Source organism: Oryza brachyantha, chromosome 5 (assembly GCF_000231095.2).
Source record: "Oryza brachyantha chromosome 5, ObraRS2, whole genome shotgun sequence".
NCBI classification, from domain to species: domain Eukaryota; kingdom Viridiplantae; phylum Streptophyta; class Magnoliopsida; order Poales; family Poaceae; genus Oryza; species Oryza brachyantha.
The window spans coordinates 16,954,858-16,974,073 of NC_023167.2; the positions used below are offsets into that span (position 1 = coordinate 16,954,858).

The 19,216-nt window shown below is 41.2% G+C and overlaps 3 protein-coding genes across 3 annotated transcripts; 2 read left to right on the forward strand and 1 right to left on the reverse strand.

Moving 5' to 3' along the window:
• The first annotated feature begins 254 nt into the window (after positions 1 to 254).
• LOC102705075 (auxin response factor 14) lies at positions 255 to 5,291 on the forward strand. Its single transcript, XM_006654581.3, has 10 exons — positions 255 to 794; positions 871 to 927; positions 1,309 to 1,494; positions 1,603 to 1,687; positions 2,480 to 2,570; positions 2,654 to 2,818; positions 3,049 to 3,165; positions 3,239 to 3,314; positions 3,929 to 4,091; positions 4,174 to 5,291. Exons 1-10 carry the CDS (start codon positions 423 to 425, stop codon positions 5,058 to 5,060), a joined length of 2,199 nt encoding a protein of 732 aa, XP_006654644.2. The 5' UTR covers positions 255 to 422; the 3' UTR covers positions 5,061 to 5,291.
• A 1,032-nt stretch (positions 5,292 to 6,323) lies between these two features.
• On the reverse strand, positions 6,324 to 8,877 carry LOC102705346 (O-methyltransferase ZRP4-like). The gene is made up of 2 exons (XM_006654582.3): positions 8,084 to 8,877; positions 6,324 to 6,812 (listed from the first exon to the last, which is right to left on the reverse strand). The coding sequence occupies exons 1-2, from the start codon at positions 8,870 to 8,872 to the stop codon at positions 6,513 to 6,515; spliced, it is 1,089 nt and encodes a 362-aa protein (XP_006654645.2). The 5' UTR covers positions 8,873 to 8,877; the 3' UTR covers positions 6,324 to 6,512.
• A 6,236-nt stretch (positions 8,878 to 15,113) lies between these two features.
• LOC102705628 (transcription factor VOZ1-like) lies at positions 15,114 to 18,895 on the forward strand. Its single transcript, XM_006654583.3, has 4 exons — positions 15,114 to 15,475; positions 15,565 to 15,975; positions 17,290 to 17,818; positions 17,919 to 18,895. Exons 1-4 carry the CDS (start codon positions 15,209 to 15,211, stop codon positions 18,680 to 18,682), a joined length of 1,971 nt encoding a protein of 656 aa, XP_006654646.1. The 5' UTR covers positions 15,114 to 15,208; the 3' UTR covers positions 18,683 to 18,895.
• Positions 18,896 to 19,216: the final 321 nt, after the last annotated feature.

Genomic DNA, 19,216 nt, shown 5'->3' on the forward strand with positions numbered 1-19,216 from the left:
GTACGTGACACACACTGATGCAGTGATGCTGTCACTTTGCCCGCGAAAGAAAAAAGAAAAGCTCGGAGCTGTACACGAAAACGCGGGCGGAGGGAGGGAGGAAGAACAGACAGCAACGGCAAAGGCGAGCGAGTTCACGGATCACGAAAGGTGGCGTTTTTACTCGGAAAAATCTAATCTTTAACTTGTCCCGAGGCCTCCCTGTGCGGGAACAGTGGCTACCAAAAGCGGCAGAGCCGGCAGGGAGGCAGGCAGCTACTACGGCCCCCGGCCCCGCCACGGTGAGCGGTGGTGGAGCCCCTCCTCCTCCTCCTCTCGTCGCTTCCGGCGCCCAACGCACACGCGAGAGGGATAGGTAGGGGGGGAGGGGGAGCCCAAATGGCAGAGGAGGTGGTGTAGTAGGAGAGGAGGTGCATTCATTGATGCCGCCGCCGCCGCCTCCGCCTCCGCTTTTAACGCGCTCGTCGGCTGCTCCGCTACCTGCGCCGCGGGCCTCCACCGAAGTAGTCAAGGCCACCGACTTTGGGGCGCGGCGACGGGGAGAGGAGATGGGGATTGACCTCAACACGGTGGAGGAGGAGGAGGCGGAGGAGGGGGGCCAGGCCGCGGCGGTGTGCGGGGAGCTGTGGCACGCGTGCGCCGGGCCGGGGGTGGCGCTGCCGCGGCGGGGGAGCGCCGTCGTGTACCTGCCGCAGGCGCACCTCGCCGTGGGCGGCGGCGGCGGGGACGTGCCTCCCGGCGCGGTGGGCGTGCCCCCGCACGTGGTGTGCCGCGTCGTCGACGTCGAGCTACGCGTAAGTGTACTTCCCCACCTCGCCCGAGGAGAAAGTGAGGAACTGCTCTAATGGCGTCTCGTGGGTGCGCGTGCAGGCAGACGCGGCGACCGACGAGGTGTACGCGCGGCTCGCGTTGGTGGCGGAGGGCGAGGTGAGCAATGCAGCTTGGATTTCTTGCGCCGTCTCCCTACTTCTTGCGCGATCGAATTTCAGTTCTAGAGAGCGGGGATAAGTGGAAACAGTTAACCTTTTTGGTGGTCGTCGGATTGAGCTGTGGCAAGTGGAGCTTGTGTTGCTTCCATTTCTAATTGGGGATCTGGGGATTGGAGATAGAGACTGTTCCATTAAAACTGCTTCCCTGTTTCATTTACATTTCACATCATGGCTATACTTTTGGATACATTGTTACGACATTACTCGCCTTTCACTTGTATTTATAGTACTTAGTACTTGGGGTGTCGTATAGCACATGTTGCAGCTCTCCTTCTATATCAGTCAGCTGTTCCTAAAACTGCTGTTCTACTGAACTCAGATGTTGCGGCGAAACTTCCGTGGGGGTGGAGGTGAAGATGGTGCAGGCGAGATGGAGGGTTGTGATGCAGAGAAGAAGCCCCGGATGCCGCACATGTTCTGCAAGACACTCACAGCATCTGATACAAGCACCCATGGAGGTTTTTCTGTTCCTCGCCGGGCTGCGGAGGACTGCTTCCCACCTTTGGTGATATGCTTAAAAATGGACTAGTAACTTATAATGTATCTGCTGAAAGTCTGATATAGTCACTTGCATTGCTGATCTAACCAGCTATAGTTCTTCAATTCTTTGCAGGACTATAAGACTATCAGGCCTTCTCAAGAGCTTATTGCCATGGACTTGCATGGTACACAATGGAAGTTCCGGCATATTTATAGAGGTGCAGGATTGGAAAACATTTGATGTTCATGTTGAATTGTAGTCTTGTAGGCATTGCATACATCTGTTATGTTTACTTGGAGAATTTATTGCTGTTAATGGTCCTTCTTACGAAAAACTCATTATTTTACCATTATAGAAAATTTGTATGCTCTTTTCTAGTGCTTCATAAAGGCCAAAAAGGCGGTTCAAGAAAAATGATTTATTGTTGGTAGGTTTGGACGGGATGGATCAAGAAGGGGTTGTATTTCTAAACAAAGGGATTATTATAGTTTTGCCTAGAGCATGAACTAAAATTGGTAATCCAGGTTATGAAAAGGAGCAAGAAATTTTGTTATTACTTGGTAGTATGAAATTTGGGACCTGTATGCTCTTCTGTGCTTCAATAGTACGAATTAGGAGTCTTTCTGCCTTTATATGGTGGCTAATGTTGTCCTCCTCATCATCATGCCACTTTGTATTGTTTTATTAAGTGAGCTAAGAATTCGCAAATGAGTTAAAACACATGCAAGTAGTGAGAACCCATTAGATTGATTAGAGGCTCAGATCTAAGGTTAATGTAATAAATAAGGTAGATGTTGACCTATCCCCTTATCATGAATCTTGAAAATTTGTGTAAACTAGTGTGAAATTTATAGTGGATTTAAGCATGAGCTTGGCTAATTTCCTTCTTCCAGTTGCTTGTACCTTTATGGTATCCACTATATATATCCATGCATCGCAACACTTCTCTTTCCATTTGTGTGACCTCTCAACTGTATTATGATGTGAGAATATACATTCGGAATTTCAGGTCAGCCTCGTAGGCATCTTCTAACTACTGGATGGAGTTCATTTGTCAATAGGAAAAAACTAGTCTCAGGGGATGCCGTCCTGTTTCTTCGGTATGCATGTCACCTATTTCATGAAGTTAACTTTGTTTTGTGAGTCGTGCTTCTCATAGGTGTCAATCATTATTTCCATACAGAGGTGATGATGGCCAACTAAGACTAGGTGTGAGGAGAGCAGTTCAACTTAGAAATGAGGCCCTCTTTGAACCTGTCAACAGCAGTGATTCAAAGCTGCGCATTCTATCTGCTGTTGCCAATTCCTTGGAAAATAAAAGCATATTCCATGTTTGTTTCAACCCAAGGTTTGTGCTCTTGTTCAGACTAATGTAAAATATCAAATTTTAGTTAATCACTGTTATGCTTGCATGGATAGATATAACTGTAACCTTCACTAATTTGTAGTCCTTTAGGAGGCGTCCTTTTTCTTGCTTTACCTGATCAGTGTATGGTACATGAAACTTATACAAAAACATGCCTTTTTCTATGTTGGAAAAATCTGGTATATAATTTCGGATGTTTCATTCTTCCACAGGAGTGGTGCGTCAGAATTTATTGTGCCGTACTGGAGATTCTTGAAGAGCCTGAACCATCCATTTTCCATTGGAATGAGGTTCAAAGCTTGCTATGAGAGTGAAGATGCTAATGAGAGGTCTGCAATTTTTAGTCAACCAAATTGTACAAGTCAATCTCAAATATCATGAATTTATACTTTTGCTATGCAGGTCCACTGGATTGGTTTCGGGCATTAATGAAGTTGATCCCATAAGATGGCCTGGATCAAGATGGAAATGCCTACTGGTAAGCATTTGACATTGAGAACGTCCTATTCATTATTCTTGACATGATAATTCCAGTTTATTCGCTAATATGTTTGTTGAGTGCAATGAAAGGAAAACATGTTCCTGCCTCTCGTGCATTTACAGTATGTTCTTGTTAAAATTACCACTCAACCGAGTACAAAATTTGAACCCATTTTGGAAGGTAATTATTTTAAAAGGATAAAATTGTGCACATTAACTCAAATTTTCCAAATAGCTGCTGAGTGCTTTTAAATATTAGAGCTATCAACTGCTGCCAAACTTGTGTCAGACGTAAGATGGATCTAGGATGTTACAAAATTAATGGTTTACGACTGCAGACTGCTCAAGTTTTGAGTATGCAAGTAACATACGCTTCTAGAAGTAACATATGGAGAAGGTTGCAAATGGCCAAAAATCTGATCTGTTACACTATTGAGTTTAAAATGGAAAATAGCACACTGTTGAAGTTCCCTTCTGTTTAGTGCCATACTTTCATGGAAGATTGATTTGAATATGCAAAAACTTTACAGTGCCTTATTTATGGCTGCTCTAGCATATATACCCTTAAATCTTTGCTGAAGTGACGTGTTCCTTTTTTTTGAGCTGCTACAGGTAAGATGGGATGATAGTACTGATAACAACCACCAAAACAGAGTCTCTCCATGGGAGATCGAGAGAGTTGGTGGCAGTGTTTCGGTTACTCATTCCCTGTCATCTGGTTCGAAGCGAACCAAACTGCACTTTCCTCAAGGCAATTTGGATACTCCATTTCTTAGTAGGTCCCGCAGCCCAATGCTGGTGTATGTATAACATCATTTATTTAAATACATATTAACTAATCTGCATCAAACTTGTAGATGGAAATGGTCATCCGGAATCCATGGGAACTGAAAATTTCCACAGGGTCTTGCAAGGTCAAGAATTTAGGGGTTCTAGGTCTCATGGTGTTGTATGCTCTGAACCACCTGGTCCTGCTGTACCAAACTTTCAAGCTCCTGACAATAGGAGATTTTCTGCCAATATGCGGGGCTACATGATGCCAGCAAGTGCCCCCCCGCAGCGAAACACGGAGTTTACTTATCAGCCCGTAGGCTTTGGTGAATCTCTTGGATTCCCAGAGGTCTTGCAAGGTCAAGAAATGTCACAAGTAGTTCCTTTGTTCCGAGGAGCTACTTCTGGCGCTCGCACACAGAATGATAGAGTTGTGTCTACTAATTCTGTGCATAGATCAGCTGCGCTGAGTGGATTGCCGGCTGCAACTCAAGGGCACGCCATCTCGCAGTTTACTTTGTCAGCATCAAAAGTATCCTCTCCTTCGTCGGTTCTGATGTTTAACCAAGCAACAGCTCCACATCTTGAGCCCAAAGACGGAGCCGGCAACAAAGGTATATATGGCAGCCAGTTTGCTTCCCAGGAGATGCTTGCAGAAGCTGTAACCTGGCCGGCTATACAACATCAGATGCCAACTGCAAGCAGCCAGTTCGCCATGGCGAAAGCCTCGGCTCCTCCAAGCAGAGCTGAATCCGGGTCGCCGAAGAGTGGCGCTGGGAGAAGCAGCTGCAGGCTCTTTGGCTTCTCCTTGACCGAGAACATGCTGGGAGAAGACGCACAGGTCCTGGAGGAAGGAAGCAGCGAAGCCGAGCGCCAGAACCCGCGGGTGCTCGAGCTGTTTGGGCACAGGCACAGCCACTCCACTCCCGGCGCTCTTCATGCCCTGTGTGCTGCTGCTCCCTTGGGAATGTGATGCTGCATTGCTGATTGCTGGCTACCATGCTGCTTCCCCAGACGGTTTGCTCTGGGGAAATGGTCGTTGTATCAGTCTACTTGTATGAACGAATTGCATAATGTGTCGTCAGATACTTTCTAGTAGATTTCAATTTCATTGGCATGTAAGCATGTTCTTGTAAGGATTTCATTGGCTCTGTGTGCTGCTTCTAAGACTAGCTTGAAATTTACTGGTGTTTGTTCGTAGCTATGACATGAAGACTTATGAGTCCACGAGGCCTACTCCCTCCGTCACAGAATAAGTCAAACTTTAGATTTACGTGTCTTGACTATTTATCTTATTTGAAATTTTTTTAAGAAATTTTAAAAAAATAATCATACGTAAATTACTATTCATAATTTATAATCTAATAAAAACAAAAATATTAATTCTAAATTTTCTTTAAATAAGACGAATAATTAAATATTATAGATAAAAAAATAGAAGATTGATTTATTTTGAGACGAAGGAAGTAAATCAGAAGGCCTAGTACCCGCTTCAATGCACAAGGTGTACATCTTACATTCACCAAGAAGCCTCGTTTTGGGTTTGCTTGTTTTGACTAATTTCAGGGTTGAGGTAAAAAAAAATGAAAAAAGGCCTCCAAATCTCCCTGTCAGGAGCTCACCTGCACGCATTCAGAAAAATCAGGTCCATGAGCAGCGTGTTTGCTATGCATTCCAAAAACACATGAGCAGCGTGTTTGCTATGCATTCCAAAAAACTATATGCATATACTTCATACATGAAAATTTTTATAAGATACTTTATACCTACAAAAAAAAATTGTGCATAGAAACTTTGTAGAGTACATATAAAATTTCTAAGTATAAATTTGAAACAAATTCAGCAGCATGTATACACATCTATTCATGGAAACTTTATATGTAGATATTTTCTACGCATAAATTTGAAACAAATTCAAACGGCAATTTAGAAAGGTGTGCATGTGAACTATGCAGTCTATATGTACGTATATGGTGCTTCAAACACCCGGGTGGATCCGTGTAATGAGCGCGCACAAGCAATAATCATTTCGGAGTTTATGGACAAATTCTCATTCCTAAGTCCTAACAATTCCCTCCAACCAAATGACAATTTTCCCCAACCAAATACTTTTGTAAATTGAAATTCAGAAAAATCAGATCCATGGCCACATCTGTTTACTTCGTGCTTGTTTTTATCAGGAAAGCAGGGTTGTTCATACATGCATCAGATATGAATATATGATCGATTCACCGGTGAAAAAAAGAGATAATCTTTCATCTTTCATGGGAAAAAGAACAGCTCCACGCACCTGCATATTATTATTACAAATTACAGCCATTAAATACAATCATGCATTCATACAGTACACAAACAGATCGACATGCTAACAACTTGCAATCACCACCACCACCACCACCGTCGTCGTCTTCGTCTTCTTCATTCTTCAAGGGTAGACCTCGATGATGGACCGGAAGCCAAGCACCGGCATGATCTTGTACCCGCTGAATCCGGCCTCCATGAAGACCTTCTTCCACTCCCGCTCGTCCCTCTCGACGCCGTCGATGAACATGATGTACATATCGAACAGGGCCTGCACCTCCCTGTGCTTCTGCTCCGACGGCCCTGCTCCGACGACTATGTCCATGATTATCACCTTCCCTCCGGCGTCCCTGGGAGGGATGGCCTTCTTGCAGTTCTTCAGTATCTTGACGCACTCGTCGTCGCCCCAGTCGTGAAGAACCCACTGGAATATGCAGCAAACATTTAGACAACCAAATGTTTATACTGTTTTTATATATTCATATTTCTCCTTCTAGCTAATTCGTTAATTAAAAAAAACTAGCGAAAATATACGAACCTTCTGCTGGGCTAGATTTGCTATGTAACTCTTAACTTAATTATGATTGGATTTTGGCCCCGCAAAATTATGATTGGATTTTATATATAATTATTAGCTTCTATTTTCTCTACAGTCAATTATCAATCAATTAACACCGTTACTATTTAGATCCCTCACAATTTTATTTTTAGATAAACTTCTTTTCTCTTTTATTAATATGGTGTCTCCTTTTCGAGTTATTCTCGTAATAAGATATAGTTTATGTGATAGATGCATAAGTATCTGTGATGGGTGTTCACCTGTCATAGGTGAGGTTTTCCGTGACTGATCTATGATGAGATCCTATATATACACATCGTCGCACATGATGATTGATGGCTACCGGCGACCCCATCACAGGTGACATGTTCCACGATAGTGAGCAACCGTCTAATTAACCATACAGAGGAGTACATAGATTCGGTTATATTGTCCCGTGATATTTTTGGTGACATTGAGTTAATGACATGTGAGACCCACGTGGATGGGGTAATGTCACTGAATCTAGATCCATATAGGGGATGATTGTTTGGCATATTAAATGAAAAAAAGCAAATAACATATTTATAAATAAAAATATATTTAGAAATAAAACTTTTATATATGTGTATTTAGTGATCCAAAAGTTAAGGCTGAAAAATAAACTACGATAAAAAAACTCTAAAATCTACTTTAAATTTAAGACTAGAAGTTCAAATTTAGCTTATAAACACAAACAAAAATGAAAATACGAGGAGCTTGGCTATGGAGTTTAGCGGGTGCAAAATATATTGGGAGATTATTGCCATAAACTCCTGGGTGAGCTGAGCTTATGGCCATCGGCTGTACAAATTTCTTTGTTGAGATTTGCTCTGGTCCAACGAAAAATATCTCGAGGTACCTATAACTATAACTTATGGTACTAAATCATTTCTCACCATTGAATCTAACTGAGCATGATGGATAATGTTAGATCCAACGATCAGAAACGATTTGGTACCGTGAGTTATCAATACCTCAAGATATTTTTTATTGGACCAGAACGAATCTCTTTTTTTCTTTTAGCTTTCATTAGGCTTGGGCCACGTTAGGTTAGGCATTAAACATTGATCAAGAGATCGAATTACTAGTAAGTTTGCGAGACCAAGAGAATTTACCTTGAGGAAGACGGCGTCCGCCGGTGGAACGCTCTCAAACATGTCGCCGGCGACGTACTCGACGTCGGTGCCACCGGGAGCCTTGGCGACGACGTGCCCGAGATCCACCACGCTGCACTTCATCTCCGGGAACGCCTTCGAGATGACCTGCGACGCCGCTCCGAGCCCGCCGGCGACGTCGACCAGGGAGCCGATCCCCCGGAACACCTCGCCGTGCTCCTTGACGACGAAGTCCATGATGAAGAGGCTGTCCGAGACCATCCCGTCGTTGATGAGCGCGTCGAACGCCGCGTCGCGGTCGGCGAGCTCCCACAGGCCCTGGCCGTGCGCCTGCTTGAAGATGCAGCACGGGTCCGGCGGCTCCCGCCGGAACCACTCGCCGACGCCGAGGAAGGGGACGACGAGGGTCGGGTGGAGGATCATGGACATGATGGCGGCCAGGTTCGCGGAGCCGACGAGCAGGCGCGACGACGGCGTCAGCTCGTAGACGGGCTCCTCACCACCACCGCCACCGGCGCCGACGGCGAAGACGCCGGAGACGGTGAGCACGCGCATGAGGCGGCGTAGGCAGGGGACCTTGGACGGGTGGAGCGCCACCTCGCTGGCTATCTCGGACAGGGTGGCGGCGCCGCCGTAGTGGTGGACGGCGTCGGCGATGCGGAGGTCCAGCGCCGACTTGAGAGCCATGGACTTGATGACGGCGAAGGAGTTCCAGTAGAGCTCGAGCTGAGCGTCCAGCAAGCTGGCTTGCCCATTGCACTTGCTCTCAGCGAGCTCCATGCTTCCCATGGCGCTGCCTTTGCAATATTGGTCCGTGTCCAGCTTCCTTCGCATGACGCCAATTTATAGATCGTGGACCTACTCAATGCCATGCCCTACTCTATACTTACTATTTCTGGCAATTGATTACCTAACTAATTGCATTAAGACCACCAGTATTTCGTTATATGGTTTTCAATAGTGTCGTATTATCAAATTTTTCTTTTAAGAACAGAGTATAACGCAGACGCTCACGCATACAAACACTACCCCTATAAACATCTTGTGGAGAGATTGACGAAGTTACCACAAGCGACTCGCTATCTATGGGTGCGTCGCTGAAAGCACAAAGCCCAGGACTTCAAGTGCTAATAAAGCCCTTGTAACCCACTAGGGTGTAGTCCTTTTCGCATCATCAATTAAAATATATTTGAGTGAATAAATGAAACAAACGCTCTTAATGTAAAGTTTTAACTCATATTTTTATAGGCTAACATTTCACATAAATGTTGTATCCAAATGACTAATAGGAGTTGATTAGATGCGTGGAGGTGAAACGAATTACGCTTAATAGATGTTTGAATATAGTTTTATGGTATAGTTAACTCTGTACAGTATGTTTCATGGACTATATGACATATTATTTAAGTTTGAAACTATGTACAACCCTACCGAGACTGGTCTTACTATTCATCGTCCATTATAAAACAATATCGTTTTCCCTCTAAACAATAAAAAAACTAATTAATGTCGTTTTTCTTGGGATACGCATGCTCCATATTTATAGGAGGTTTGGTGATCCAGCTCGATCGTCAGAACCAGTGATCAAAATTTCAGGTTGTTCAGTCAAGTTATGTCTTCTCAAGATTAAATGACAGAGATCAACAACTTTAAACGCTCGTGTCAAATTGAATACTATTTCATGTCAATTTCTCGCTTTGCATTTCTATGTACGTATATGCAGAATTGCAGATGGCTCGCTCTCCAACTTTTATTATTCTGTACATATGTAGAGATGGATTCGTATCTTATACCTACTGTGATCTTGTGAAACTGCGAATGCACAACAGATATCAGATTCTTAGCTAACACGAGCTGCCAGCCTACCAAAACTGTCAGTATAGTAAAACTTTCTAGCCATACATAAATTTATTAATTGATAAATATATATAAGTTATATATATATCTAGATTTATTAACATCTATATAAATCTAGACAAGACTAGGAAACCTTATATTATAGAAAAAGGTAGATCTAAATGAACAATTGGCAAAACAATTAGTACCATTTGATATTGGTACGCAAAGTTAGAAAGAACTCGTTTTTGAGAGAAGTACTCGAAAACCTTATCTTTTCATTTATGTTTCTTTATAACTAAAATTTAAATTTTAACCTTAAATTTAGAATTGATTTTATGATTTTTCATGGTAATTTATTTTTTAGTCTTTGCTTTTAACTTGCTAATTAAGAATAGATATATAAAAGTTTTATTCATAATTATTTTTGTTTACAAATATATCGATTAATTCATTTTTAAAAAACCACAAACAATCGCACTTTGTGTTAAGATACCGCGGGTAAAACGAAGATATAATCATGATGACAAGTGACAGTGAACGAGTGAACTCAATAACAAGTACAAAACCAGGCAGGACGATATCGCTTTATCTTTTCACTTATACTTATAGTTATAAGCTAAAATTTAAATTTTTAATTTAGGATTAATTTTAGAGGGGTTTTAATTTATCGTAGTTTATTTTTCAGTCTTGATGTTTAAATCGCTAAGAATATACATTTAAAAGTTTTATTCATAACGTATTTTACGTTCATAAATATGTCATTTGGCAATTACTCGTTAGTTACATAAATAATACATGACTATGACTGGATCGCACGTGTGTCGGGTGCCTGCAGCACGAGTTGAGTGGTATTTCCGTATTTGTTTGGAGATTAATGCAGTGGTCACACGACGGCGAACTGACGTTGCCACCTCATCTGAAGACATGGCTGATCAGGTTCCCACGTTTCTGCATGCACGAAAAATCATTTTTATCTATTTCAGATGAATATCTTATCAATTGATCCGTGGCACGAGATACTCTTGGTCCTCCATGTGTTTGGGTGCTGCGCGCACAAGGCTGCCTTGTACTAGTACATCTTTATTAAATTTAATAGTACACATTATTTTGGGAAAAAAATGATGTGATAGGTTTTTGCCTTTTTGGTGATAGAAAAATGGCACCATTAGATATTAAGATTCTATCAAAGATGCTTATGGTCATATATAAAAGTCACAACCAACCCATTTCTTAGCAAAAAATCATGAACAAGAAGATCACACAATTAAACAATACTATATCCGTTTCATAATGTAAAATGTTTGACTTTTTTTAACATTTGATCATTCATCTTATTCAAAAATTTAGTATAAATTAAAAAATAACAAGTCGTGCTTACAATTTTTTTATAGTAAACTAAGTCACAAGAAAAAATAAATAATATTTTTATAATTTTTAATAAGATAAATTATCAAACATTGCAAGCAGAAAAGTCAAACATCTTATATTATAAAACGAAGGGGGTGTAAATCAGTTTTAGCAGAAATAAATAAAATGTGATAAAAAAAGATTATGGTAGCCGTAGCCACAACCCTAGTTGCCACCTCTCCCAGCCTTGCCGCTGCATGAGCGTGTCATTGATAGTCCATATGACCACTATGATGGCAGTGGGGCCACCTTTGCTTGGTTTCACGAGGCCAAGTGGCACATGCATCATGGAAACTCTTACATATGTGGACGGCGATCGGGGTAGAACTAGAAACTGATTATATATAGAGCTTAGTTAGCATTTATTTCATTATTTTTAGCATTTGCATAGTAAATTATAAGATATAAGTGGGATTATAGAGCTAAGGCTAGGGCTTAAGCCCCGGTTGCCCCATCCTTGATTGCGCCCCTGACAGCGACCCTCCCATGCATCAATTCTCTAGTTGTTCGTGTGATGGCCGTGGTTCGGGGCCGGTGGTGTGGTCTTGGTGGATGAGCAAAAGTGGTAACATTGGTCAGATCCATCATCGGCACCTGGATCTAGACAAGTGTTGTGCTACGCCATCGGTTGATGGTGTGGATAGGGATATAAAATCGTCTTCTTTCATATTCAACATTGGCTAGATCCATCATCGGCACCCGAATCTAGACAAGTGTTGTGTTACGGCCTCGCTGGATGGTATGGATGGGGATGTAAACTCGTCTTCCTTCATATTCAACATTGGCCATATCCATCATCGGCACCCGGATCTAGACAAGTGTTGTGTTACGACATCACTTGATGGGGTGAATGGGAGGGTGGAGATAGTGGCTTGGGCACTATAGAAGGGTGATGACTTGATGGCGAAACCAAAGAGTTAATGTGAGCTACAGGGTGATGGATGATGCTAGGGCTGTCAAAAAAGCTTGAAGCTCGTGAGCTGCTCAAGCTTGGCTCGTTTCAGACTTGGCTCAAGCTCCTAACGAGCCGAGCCCGAGCCTGATATAAAGCTCGCGAGCTTTCTTGAACCGAGCTCAAGCTTCTCATGAGGTTACGTATAGATGTTATTTATATTTTTTATTTGATAAACTAGTAGATTAAGAATAAATTATTATATATTTAAATGATATATTAACGTATTATATATTAATTTTAAATCTTATTTATAATTTATTTAATATGATTGACTTAAAATTATTGTTTTTATAAAAAAATATCATCAAAATAACTATATAATATATTCAAACCGAGCTCGAGACGAGCCTATCTAAGAGCTCGAAGGTTTTCTAGGCTCGATTCGAGCTCAACTCGAGCTTATGTCAAGCTCGAACCTAGACACGTCTGCTTACTCGAGCTCGGATCATTGGCAGCCCTATGCAATGGTCTACCTTTTCTTATGTTAGTCTCAAAAGTGAATTCTTAATAGCTCACTGGTATGAAGGTTGTCACTTGCTTGGAATCGCTCTAGTGGAAAGAGATACACAGATGGATTAGTAAAATGGAAAGAATGAGAACTGGTCTGCAACAATTCCGGCTTTTAGAGAGCTTATTTTTGCTCGCAACAAATAAAAGAAAAGGAAAGAAAGAGGAGAACGAGAGGAGAACATATCTTTGTATTTGGGAACTCCCGCGTAGTTATGTTTAACTTTGAATGCAATTTATAAATTCAACATCAATAGTACCTCAGACTTTGACTAATCCAATAGTACATTCCGCAACTGACGCTGTTGGAACTAATGAAGCAAATGATTTGACCCATCATATCATCTAAGGAAATGGAGAATACCAAAAAGTCCAAATTGATAGCTATTAACATTGATTCAGTTAGCATTGAAATAATAAGAATATTTTGTCTATTAAGAAGGATTCCACAAATACCTAAAATAGATCCGATCATAGTAAATGTGAAATATTTTATAGAATCCATTTGGAAAACCTTGACGGGATGCTGCACGTATTGATGATGGTGATGCCCTGTGGTGTTGCTCTCCTCCTTGGAGGCATAGTTATGGTGTTATCCCCTCTCCTCCCACACCAAGGCCCCGTTTAATTTTCAAAATCGATCATTTCTTAAAAACATCACGTCAAATGTTTAGACATTTAAATACATAATTAAATATTAATAAAAATTAAAACTAATTATATAGTTATGAGGAAAATCGTGAAACGAATTTTCTGAGTTTAGTTAGTGCATGATTAGCCATAAATGCTACAGTAACCAACATGTGCTAATGACAGATTACTTAGACTTAAAAGATTCGTCTCGTGGTTTTCAGACAAAATCTGAAATTTATTTTATAATTAGATCATATTTAATACTTCAAATATATAACCGTACGTATTGATCGGATCTCTCCCAATTTTTTTTTTCCAACCGAACGCAGCGACGGTGTCGGACGTCATGTCCTAAATATGGGTGTTGCTTTAGAGAACCTTCGTTGTGCAGTATTAGTGGTTGTTTGGCTCCTACTTTGGCTCGAGGCCTCGTGCTTCCATATGATCGGCTAGGATGGAATGGCAATGGCAACATTTGGATGAACGGCTGATTACAACTCGGTTAGTCACAAGTGAGGATGTGAGCAAAATTTGATCGGCACAACCATCAACAACTGATTTTAAATATTATATTTTCTTATTCGAGCAAAACAAGTATCATCTATAATGCAAACCATTAGGGAAAATAGTTATGTAGATTCTGGCTAAATATGAATGTTATCTATATGTTTAGGCTTGATTTTTAAACTATTTTTTTATAACCAAGTTGTGATGTTGTAGGTTATAGTTGTTTGACCTGCAATTTCTGTAATAATTAGTTCTAACTTCTTTAAAGTAGAATAAAGTAAAAGTAAAATAAAGTAAAGACCAAAATGAATTTCGTTATTATAAATACAAATAAAGTTAACATGCATATGAACTCTATTTTATTACATTTTGATTTTTTTCCTAAGTTGAACGTAACAATATCTATAACACCAATATTTCATTAAATTTGATATTAAATATAATTTGATTATATATTTGTTTGATGTTAACAATGTCGCTATGTTTTCTATAAATTGTGTTAAAATTTTAAAAGTTTGACTTATAGAAAACTAAAATATCTTACCTTATAAAATAAGGAAGAAGTTTTGTTACTTATTTTTAAAACGGAATTGATAGCCTTAAACAAAGCCACAATAGTTACAAACATTTATGCCTTCTTATTATCGACTGCACTGTATTTTCTCAGCCTGCCAAATAAAATTTGAAGAGCAAAGTTCTAGCTGTAAAAATCTATTCCACCCATATACGATGTTGACATTTTTACTAGCTGGACCATTCGTCTTTTATAAAAATTGTTCAAATATACATGGAGTAAGTTATAATTAAAATATATTTAGTTTTAAATTAAATTATATAAAAAAAATATTTCAATAAAATGAATGATCGGACTGCGCCGAAAAGTCAACGTTATTACTCTCATACTCTCTTAATGTTTTTTATACGAAGTCATTGATTTTTATGTTTATGTTTGATCAATCGTCTTGTTCAAATAATAATTAATTATTAATTATTTTGTTATAATTATATTTATTATTATATAATTTTTAGTCTGATTTATAATTCTTTATATTTAACGGCGTTGTATTTAAAAAATAGAGCGAGTATATCTGCAAAAGAAAAAAAAAAGGAAAAAAACATATTAAGCTGATAGTAATGCGGTCAAAGAGGAAGGGAAAGAAGTAAACTTTTGTCAATGACTTCCCTCACCAATTTCGTCAACCGAAGGGAGTCCTTCCGAATCCTTGCAAACCAAACCCCTCAACTCACATCGCCCGGCCGCCACTTTGATCGGCAGGATGGCCGGCGATCCGACCGCCGGCGGCGTGGGCGGCCGCGGCTCCTCCGGGGGCAAGGGCTCCTCCCGCTCCTCGTCGCGGCACCAGCAGTTCCGCAACCTCGCCAAGACCCGCGTCGACGACCTCCAGGAGATGTTCTCCGGCCTCCAGTCCGCCCGCAAGGAGAGCCGCTCCGCCGACGCCGCCCTCCTCGAGGAGCAGGTCCACCACATGCTCCGCGAGTGGCGCGCCGAGCTCAGCGTCCCCTCCCCGGCCTCCTCCCTCCAGGCAAAACCCTAGCCTCCCTCCCTCCTACATGTGTGTGTGCTTGTTCTCTGTCGTCTCTGACTGGTCTTCTTCTTCGTGGTGCACCGCAGAACTCGCAGTCGCAGGGGAACAAGCGGGAGGCGTCGGATCCGCCCTCGGAGACGCTGCGGTTGCTGCAGCTGGCCGGGGCCGAGGAGGAGGATGACGCCACCAGCAAGCTTGTGATGCCCCGATCGCCTCTGCCGATGCCGGCCTCTTCTCACGAGGGCCATGGGCATGGGCAGGCCGGCCATAATCTCAATCCCGTGCTACAAGGGGGAACTGCTGAGATGGTTCCCCATTCGCCGCTGCAGATGCCCTCCTCTCACCAGAGCCACGGGCATGGCCAGAATCTCAATCCCAATATGCAGGGTGAGGCTGTGCTTGGGAGTGCTGCTGCGCCGCAGCAGTCGCTGGATCAGGGAATGCAGGACGATTGTGGAGATGCGGCTGGTGCTGCCAATGCAATGTTCCATGATCAGGTATGGGCTTGTTAATGGGTCACTTTTCACTAATGGGTGGAATTGACAAACTGTTTGATTCTGTAATATTTATCATGTTAGGGAGCTTATAGGCGAGGCTATTCTGTCAGTGAGTGGTTAGCTCTGGTTGTTTTTGGTGTTCACCTTTTTGAGCTTGCTCTATAGTTTGCTAATAAGGTTGAATGTTTCATGCAATCCTTTGCAAACATTCAAGTTTCGTTAGGCAATTTAGACTAGTTTGTACAGTTTATTGTGCATTCTTTACCTTGTTGCATTTTAAGCTTGGGCATTCAGCCAAGCAGGAGACTCTTTTACTACATAGAGTGTTTATCTGCAACCACTTCTTAGTATTCTCCAGAGGATGTCTATTCTATATCTAAGTTATGAATATGCATTTTTTAAGCAGGATAATCCATTCTATATAAACCAATATCTCTGTGTGCAAATAACAGAATTGCTTTTCAGTGCATTGGACTATTTACAATCCATTGTTCCTTTTTGATATGTTTCTGCCAAAATTGAAATATAGTGTGTGTCATCCACATTTTTATGTTAGTTATCTTCGATTTAACTTTATGCTGCTTTAGATAATATCATTACTTATTAGATCTGGCCATGTCCTCTGTTAGTGTATAAATGTATATTTGTATAGTCTTGGGAGGAGAACAAGTCACAACTCAACCATGTCTTATTATTACCATTATATTTTTGTATTTATCTCCCTTCTTGATTTAACTTGGAAATGCAATGCTTGAGTGTTGTGAATATGCTGGCTTCAACAAATCTATTATTCTATGATGAGTGAGTATGTTATGTGTTATTTGTCTAGGCTTCTGAGGAGCACAAGTCACAAAGTGTAATCTGCTCCATGGTTAACCTAATTGTAAATATGAACTAATAATGACATCCTGAATATGTGTGTGCTTGATGCCTTTCTCTCTCCTGTGAAACCAAATTTCCTTACTTTATTTTAGTCGCCAAGTTCCTTACTTTATTTTAGTCGCCAAGTGTCTTTTTGATTTTCTGGATCAAATTGGTTGTCCTTCAAACTTTTGTCTCTAAGTGTTTCTTCTTACCACCTCATGAAGACACATGCTTCAGGATATATTTTTGATACAGCTATTCATTTTTGTTTTGTGTGATGCAAATTGGAATATCACAATGTACTGGTCAATATATGTTGCATGCTGTTATCTGTGTATAACAATTTACTATGACCTTTAGCGATTCTTTGTTGGTTAGTGTCATGTCAATTTTTTGTTTTCCAGATGACTGCTTTTTGGGCTCGTCTTACTATGTTGCCTTTAATTGCAGCTGTACTATATAGACCATGAACTCGACATAGATGATTTTCTTCGGGACGACGATTATAAGATGAACCTTTCTGGATCAAATCCAGATGGCCCCAATACCCTGCAGGGGCTTGATCAGCTGGAACATCAACAGTACAACTTGCCATTAGATCTGCCACCTCCTAATTCATATGTTGATACAAATAACTCTGCACAAAGTTCTGGAGATGTTTTTTTCCACATGTCAGACTTGCTCACAACTATGTATCCATCACCTTCTCAATATCTGGGGCCAAAATGTGCACTCTGGGACTGTGGTCGGCCTGTCCGAGGATCAGAGGAGTGCAAAGATTACTGCAATCCTTACCATGCTGGTTTAGCTTTGAATGATGATGGCCTTCTAGGGACAAGACCGGTGATGCGCCCAAGGGGAATAGATTTGAAAGATGGCCCTCTGTTTGCTGCTCTTAGTGCAAAAAACCAAGGAAAGAATGTCGGTATTCCTGTGTGTGAAGGGGCTGCAACTACAAAATCTCCTTGGAATGCACCTGGTAAATTTGGCCTTGTTACTTTTATCCTGTTAGGTGAATAGTTCTATCTACAAATTATTGTGCTAATTATCTGAATATTACTTTCATTCTGTTCTGGCAGAACTTTTCGATCTCTCCCTTCTTGAAGGTGAATCTCTTAGAGAATGGTTGTTCTTTGACACGCCAAGACGGGCATTTGAGAGCGGCAATCGGAAGCAAAGGTCATTGCCAGATTACAATGGCCGTGGATGGCATGAATCAAGGAAACAAGTAATGAAAGATTTTGGGGGTCTGAAAAGGTCCTATTACATGGATCCACAACCATCCAGCAACTATGAGTGGCATCTTTTTGAATATGAAATCAATGATTCTGATGCACTAGCTCTGTACCGGCTCGAGTACAAGTCTTCTGATACTAAAAGGAGTGTTAAATCAAAGTTGACAAGCAGTCCACTGAACGAAATACAGCAGCAAATGGTCAAGCTTAGTGCAGACAGTCCTGTGGAAAACAAACGAACTGCTAGGAGCAGGCCAAAGGCTAATCAAAAGGATAACAATTCAAATACCTATCCAGCTGTCAACACCCCTAATCAAGCCAGTGCTTCCAATGCTCATCAACCAATGTCTCTCAACACCCCTAATCAAGCCAGTGCTTCCAATTCTCATCAACCAATGTCTCTCAACGCTCCTGACCAAGTCAATGTTTCAAATGCATATCAGACAGTGCCTCCTAGTCAAGCTGGTCCTTCAAATACTTATCATCCAGCATCACAGATGGACCAGATGACGTTTCTGGACGGCAGTGTTGTTTATGGGCCTCATCTTCCATATGGATACTCGACCGAAAGAAGCGATTTCTATTGGAACCCTACTGATGGAACCTGAAGATAGGATATATAGGGTTCATACGTTCTACTGCTTCTTTCAGCTGGGAATTCTAACACCACCAGCTAAATTATGGGGCTCAACAGTGTGGCCCTAAAGTTTTTCTGATTGTAGACCTCTTTGAAAGATGGCATGTTTGCAATGCAGTGCTATACTTTGCATTAATTCTTGACTGTAAAAATATATCCCGGTGCCCTATCTTCCTGTCGAGGGTAAGCTAAATGCACAAACGGCTTCACCATGAAACGTTTTTGCCGGGTGTGTTGAGCTTAGCTTAGCCTTGAAGCCCACTGAAGTTCTGATACAGTTGAACGCTCAGTTTCTGAGGCTTTGTGGCACTCCAGATTTACCTTTTCGTTATAGGCCCTCATTATTTAGCATTTTCTTTAAAAAATTAAACAGCACATTTATATAAATAAAAAATAATTTGTGAATATGTGTTTTAGTGATCTGAAAACAAAAGCTGAAAATAAACTTTAATGAAAAAAATCTTAAAATTAACTCTAAATTTGATGTTAACAGTTCAAAGTTTGG

What these genes read in the sequence shown, in the direction of transcription:
- LOC102705075 (XM_006654581.3), top strand. Translation starts at nt 423, where the DNA reads ATGCCGCCGCCGCCGCCTCCGCCTCCGCTTTTAACGCGCTCGTCGGCT. An exon ending in CGTTGGTGGCGGAGGGCGAG is followed by an intron (nt 928 to 1,308) that starts GTGAGCAATGCA and finishes TACTGAACTCAG; the next exon opens with ATGTTGCGGCGAAACTTCCG. An exon ending in CATGTTTGTTTCAACCCAAG is followed by an intron (nt 2,819 to 3,048) that starts GTTTGTGCTCTT and finishes ATTCTTCCACAG; the next exon opens with GAGTGGTGCGTCAGAATTTA.
- LOC102705346 (XM_006654582.3), bottom strand. Translation starts at nt 8,872, where the DNA reads ATGGGAAGCATGGAGCTCGCTGAGAGCAAGTGCAATGGGCAAGCCAGC. An exon ending in CGGACGCCGTCTTCCTCAAG is followed by an intron (nt 6,813 to 8,083) that starts GTAAATTCTCTT and finishes TGCATATTCCAG; the next exon opens with TGGGTTCTTCACGACTGGGG.
- LOC102705628 (XM_006654583.3), top strand. Translation starts at nt 15,209, where the DNA reads ATGGCCGGCGATCCGACCGCCGGCGGCGTGGGCGGCCGCGGCTCCTCC. An exon ending in CCCCGGCCTCCTCCCTCCAG is followed by an intron (nt 15,476 to 15,564) that starts GCAAAACCCTAG and finishes GGTGCACCGCAG; the next exon opens with AACTCGCAGTCGCAGGGGAA. An exon ending in ATGCAATGTTCCATGATCAG is followed by an intron (nt 15,976 to 17,289) that starts GTATGGGCTTGT and finishes CTTTAATTGCAG; the next exon opens with CTGTACTATATAGACCATGA.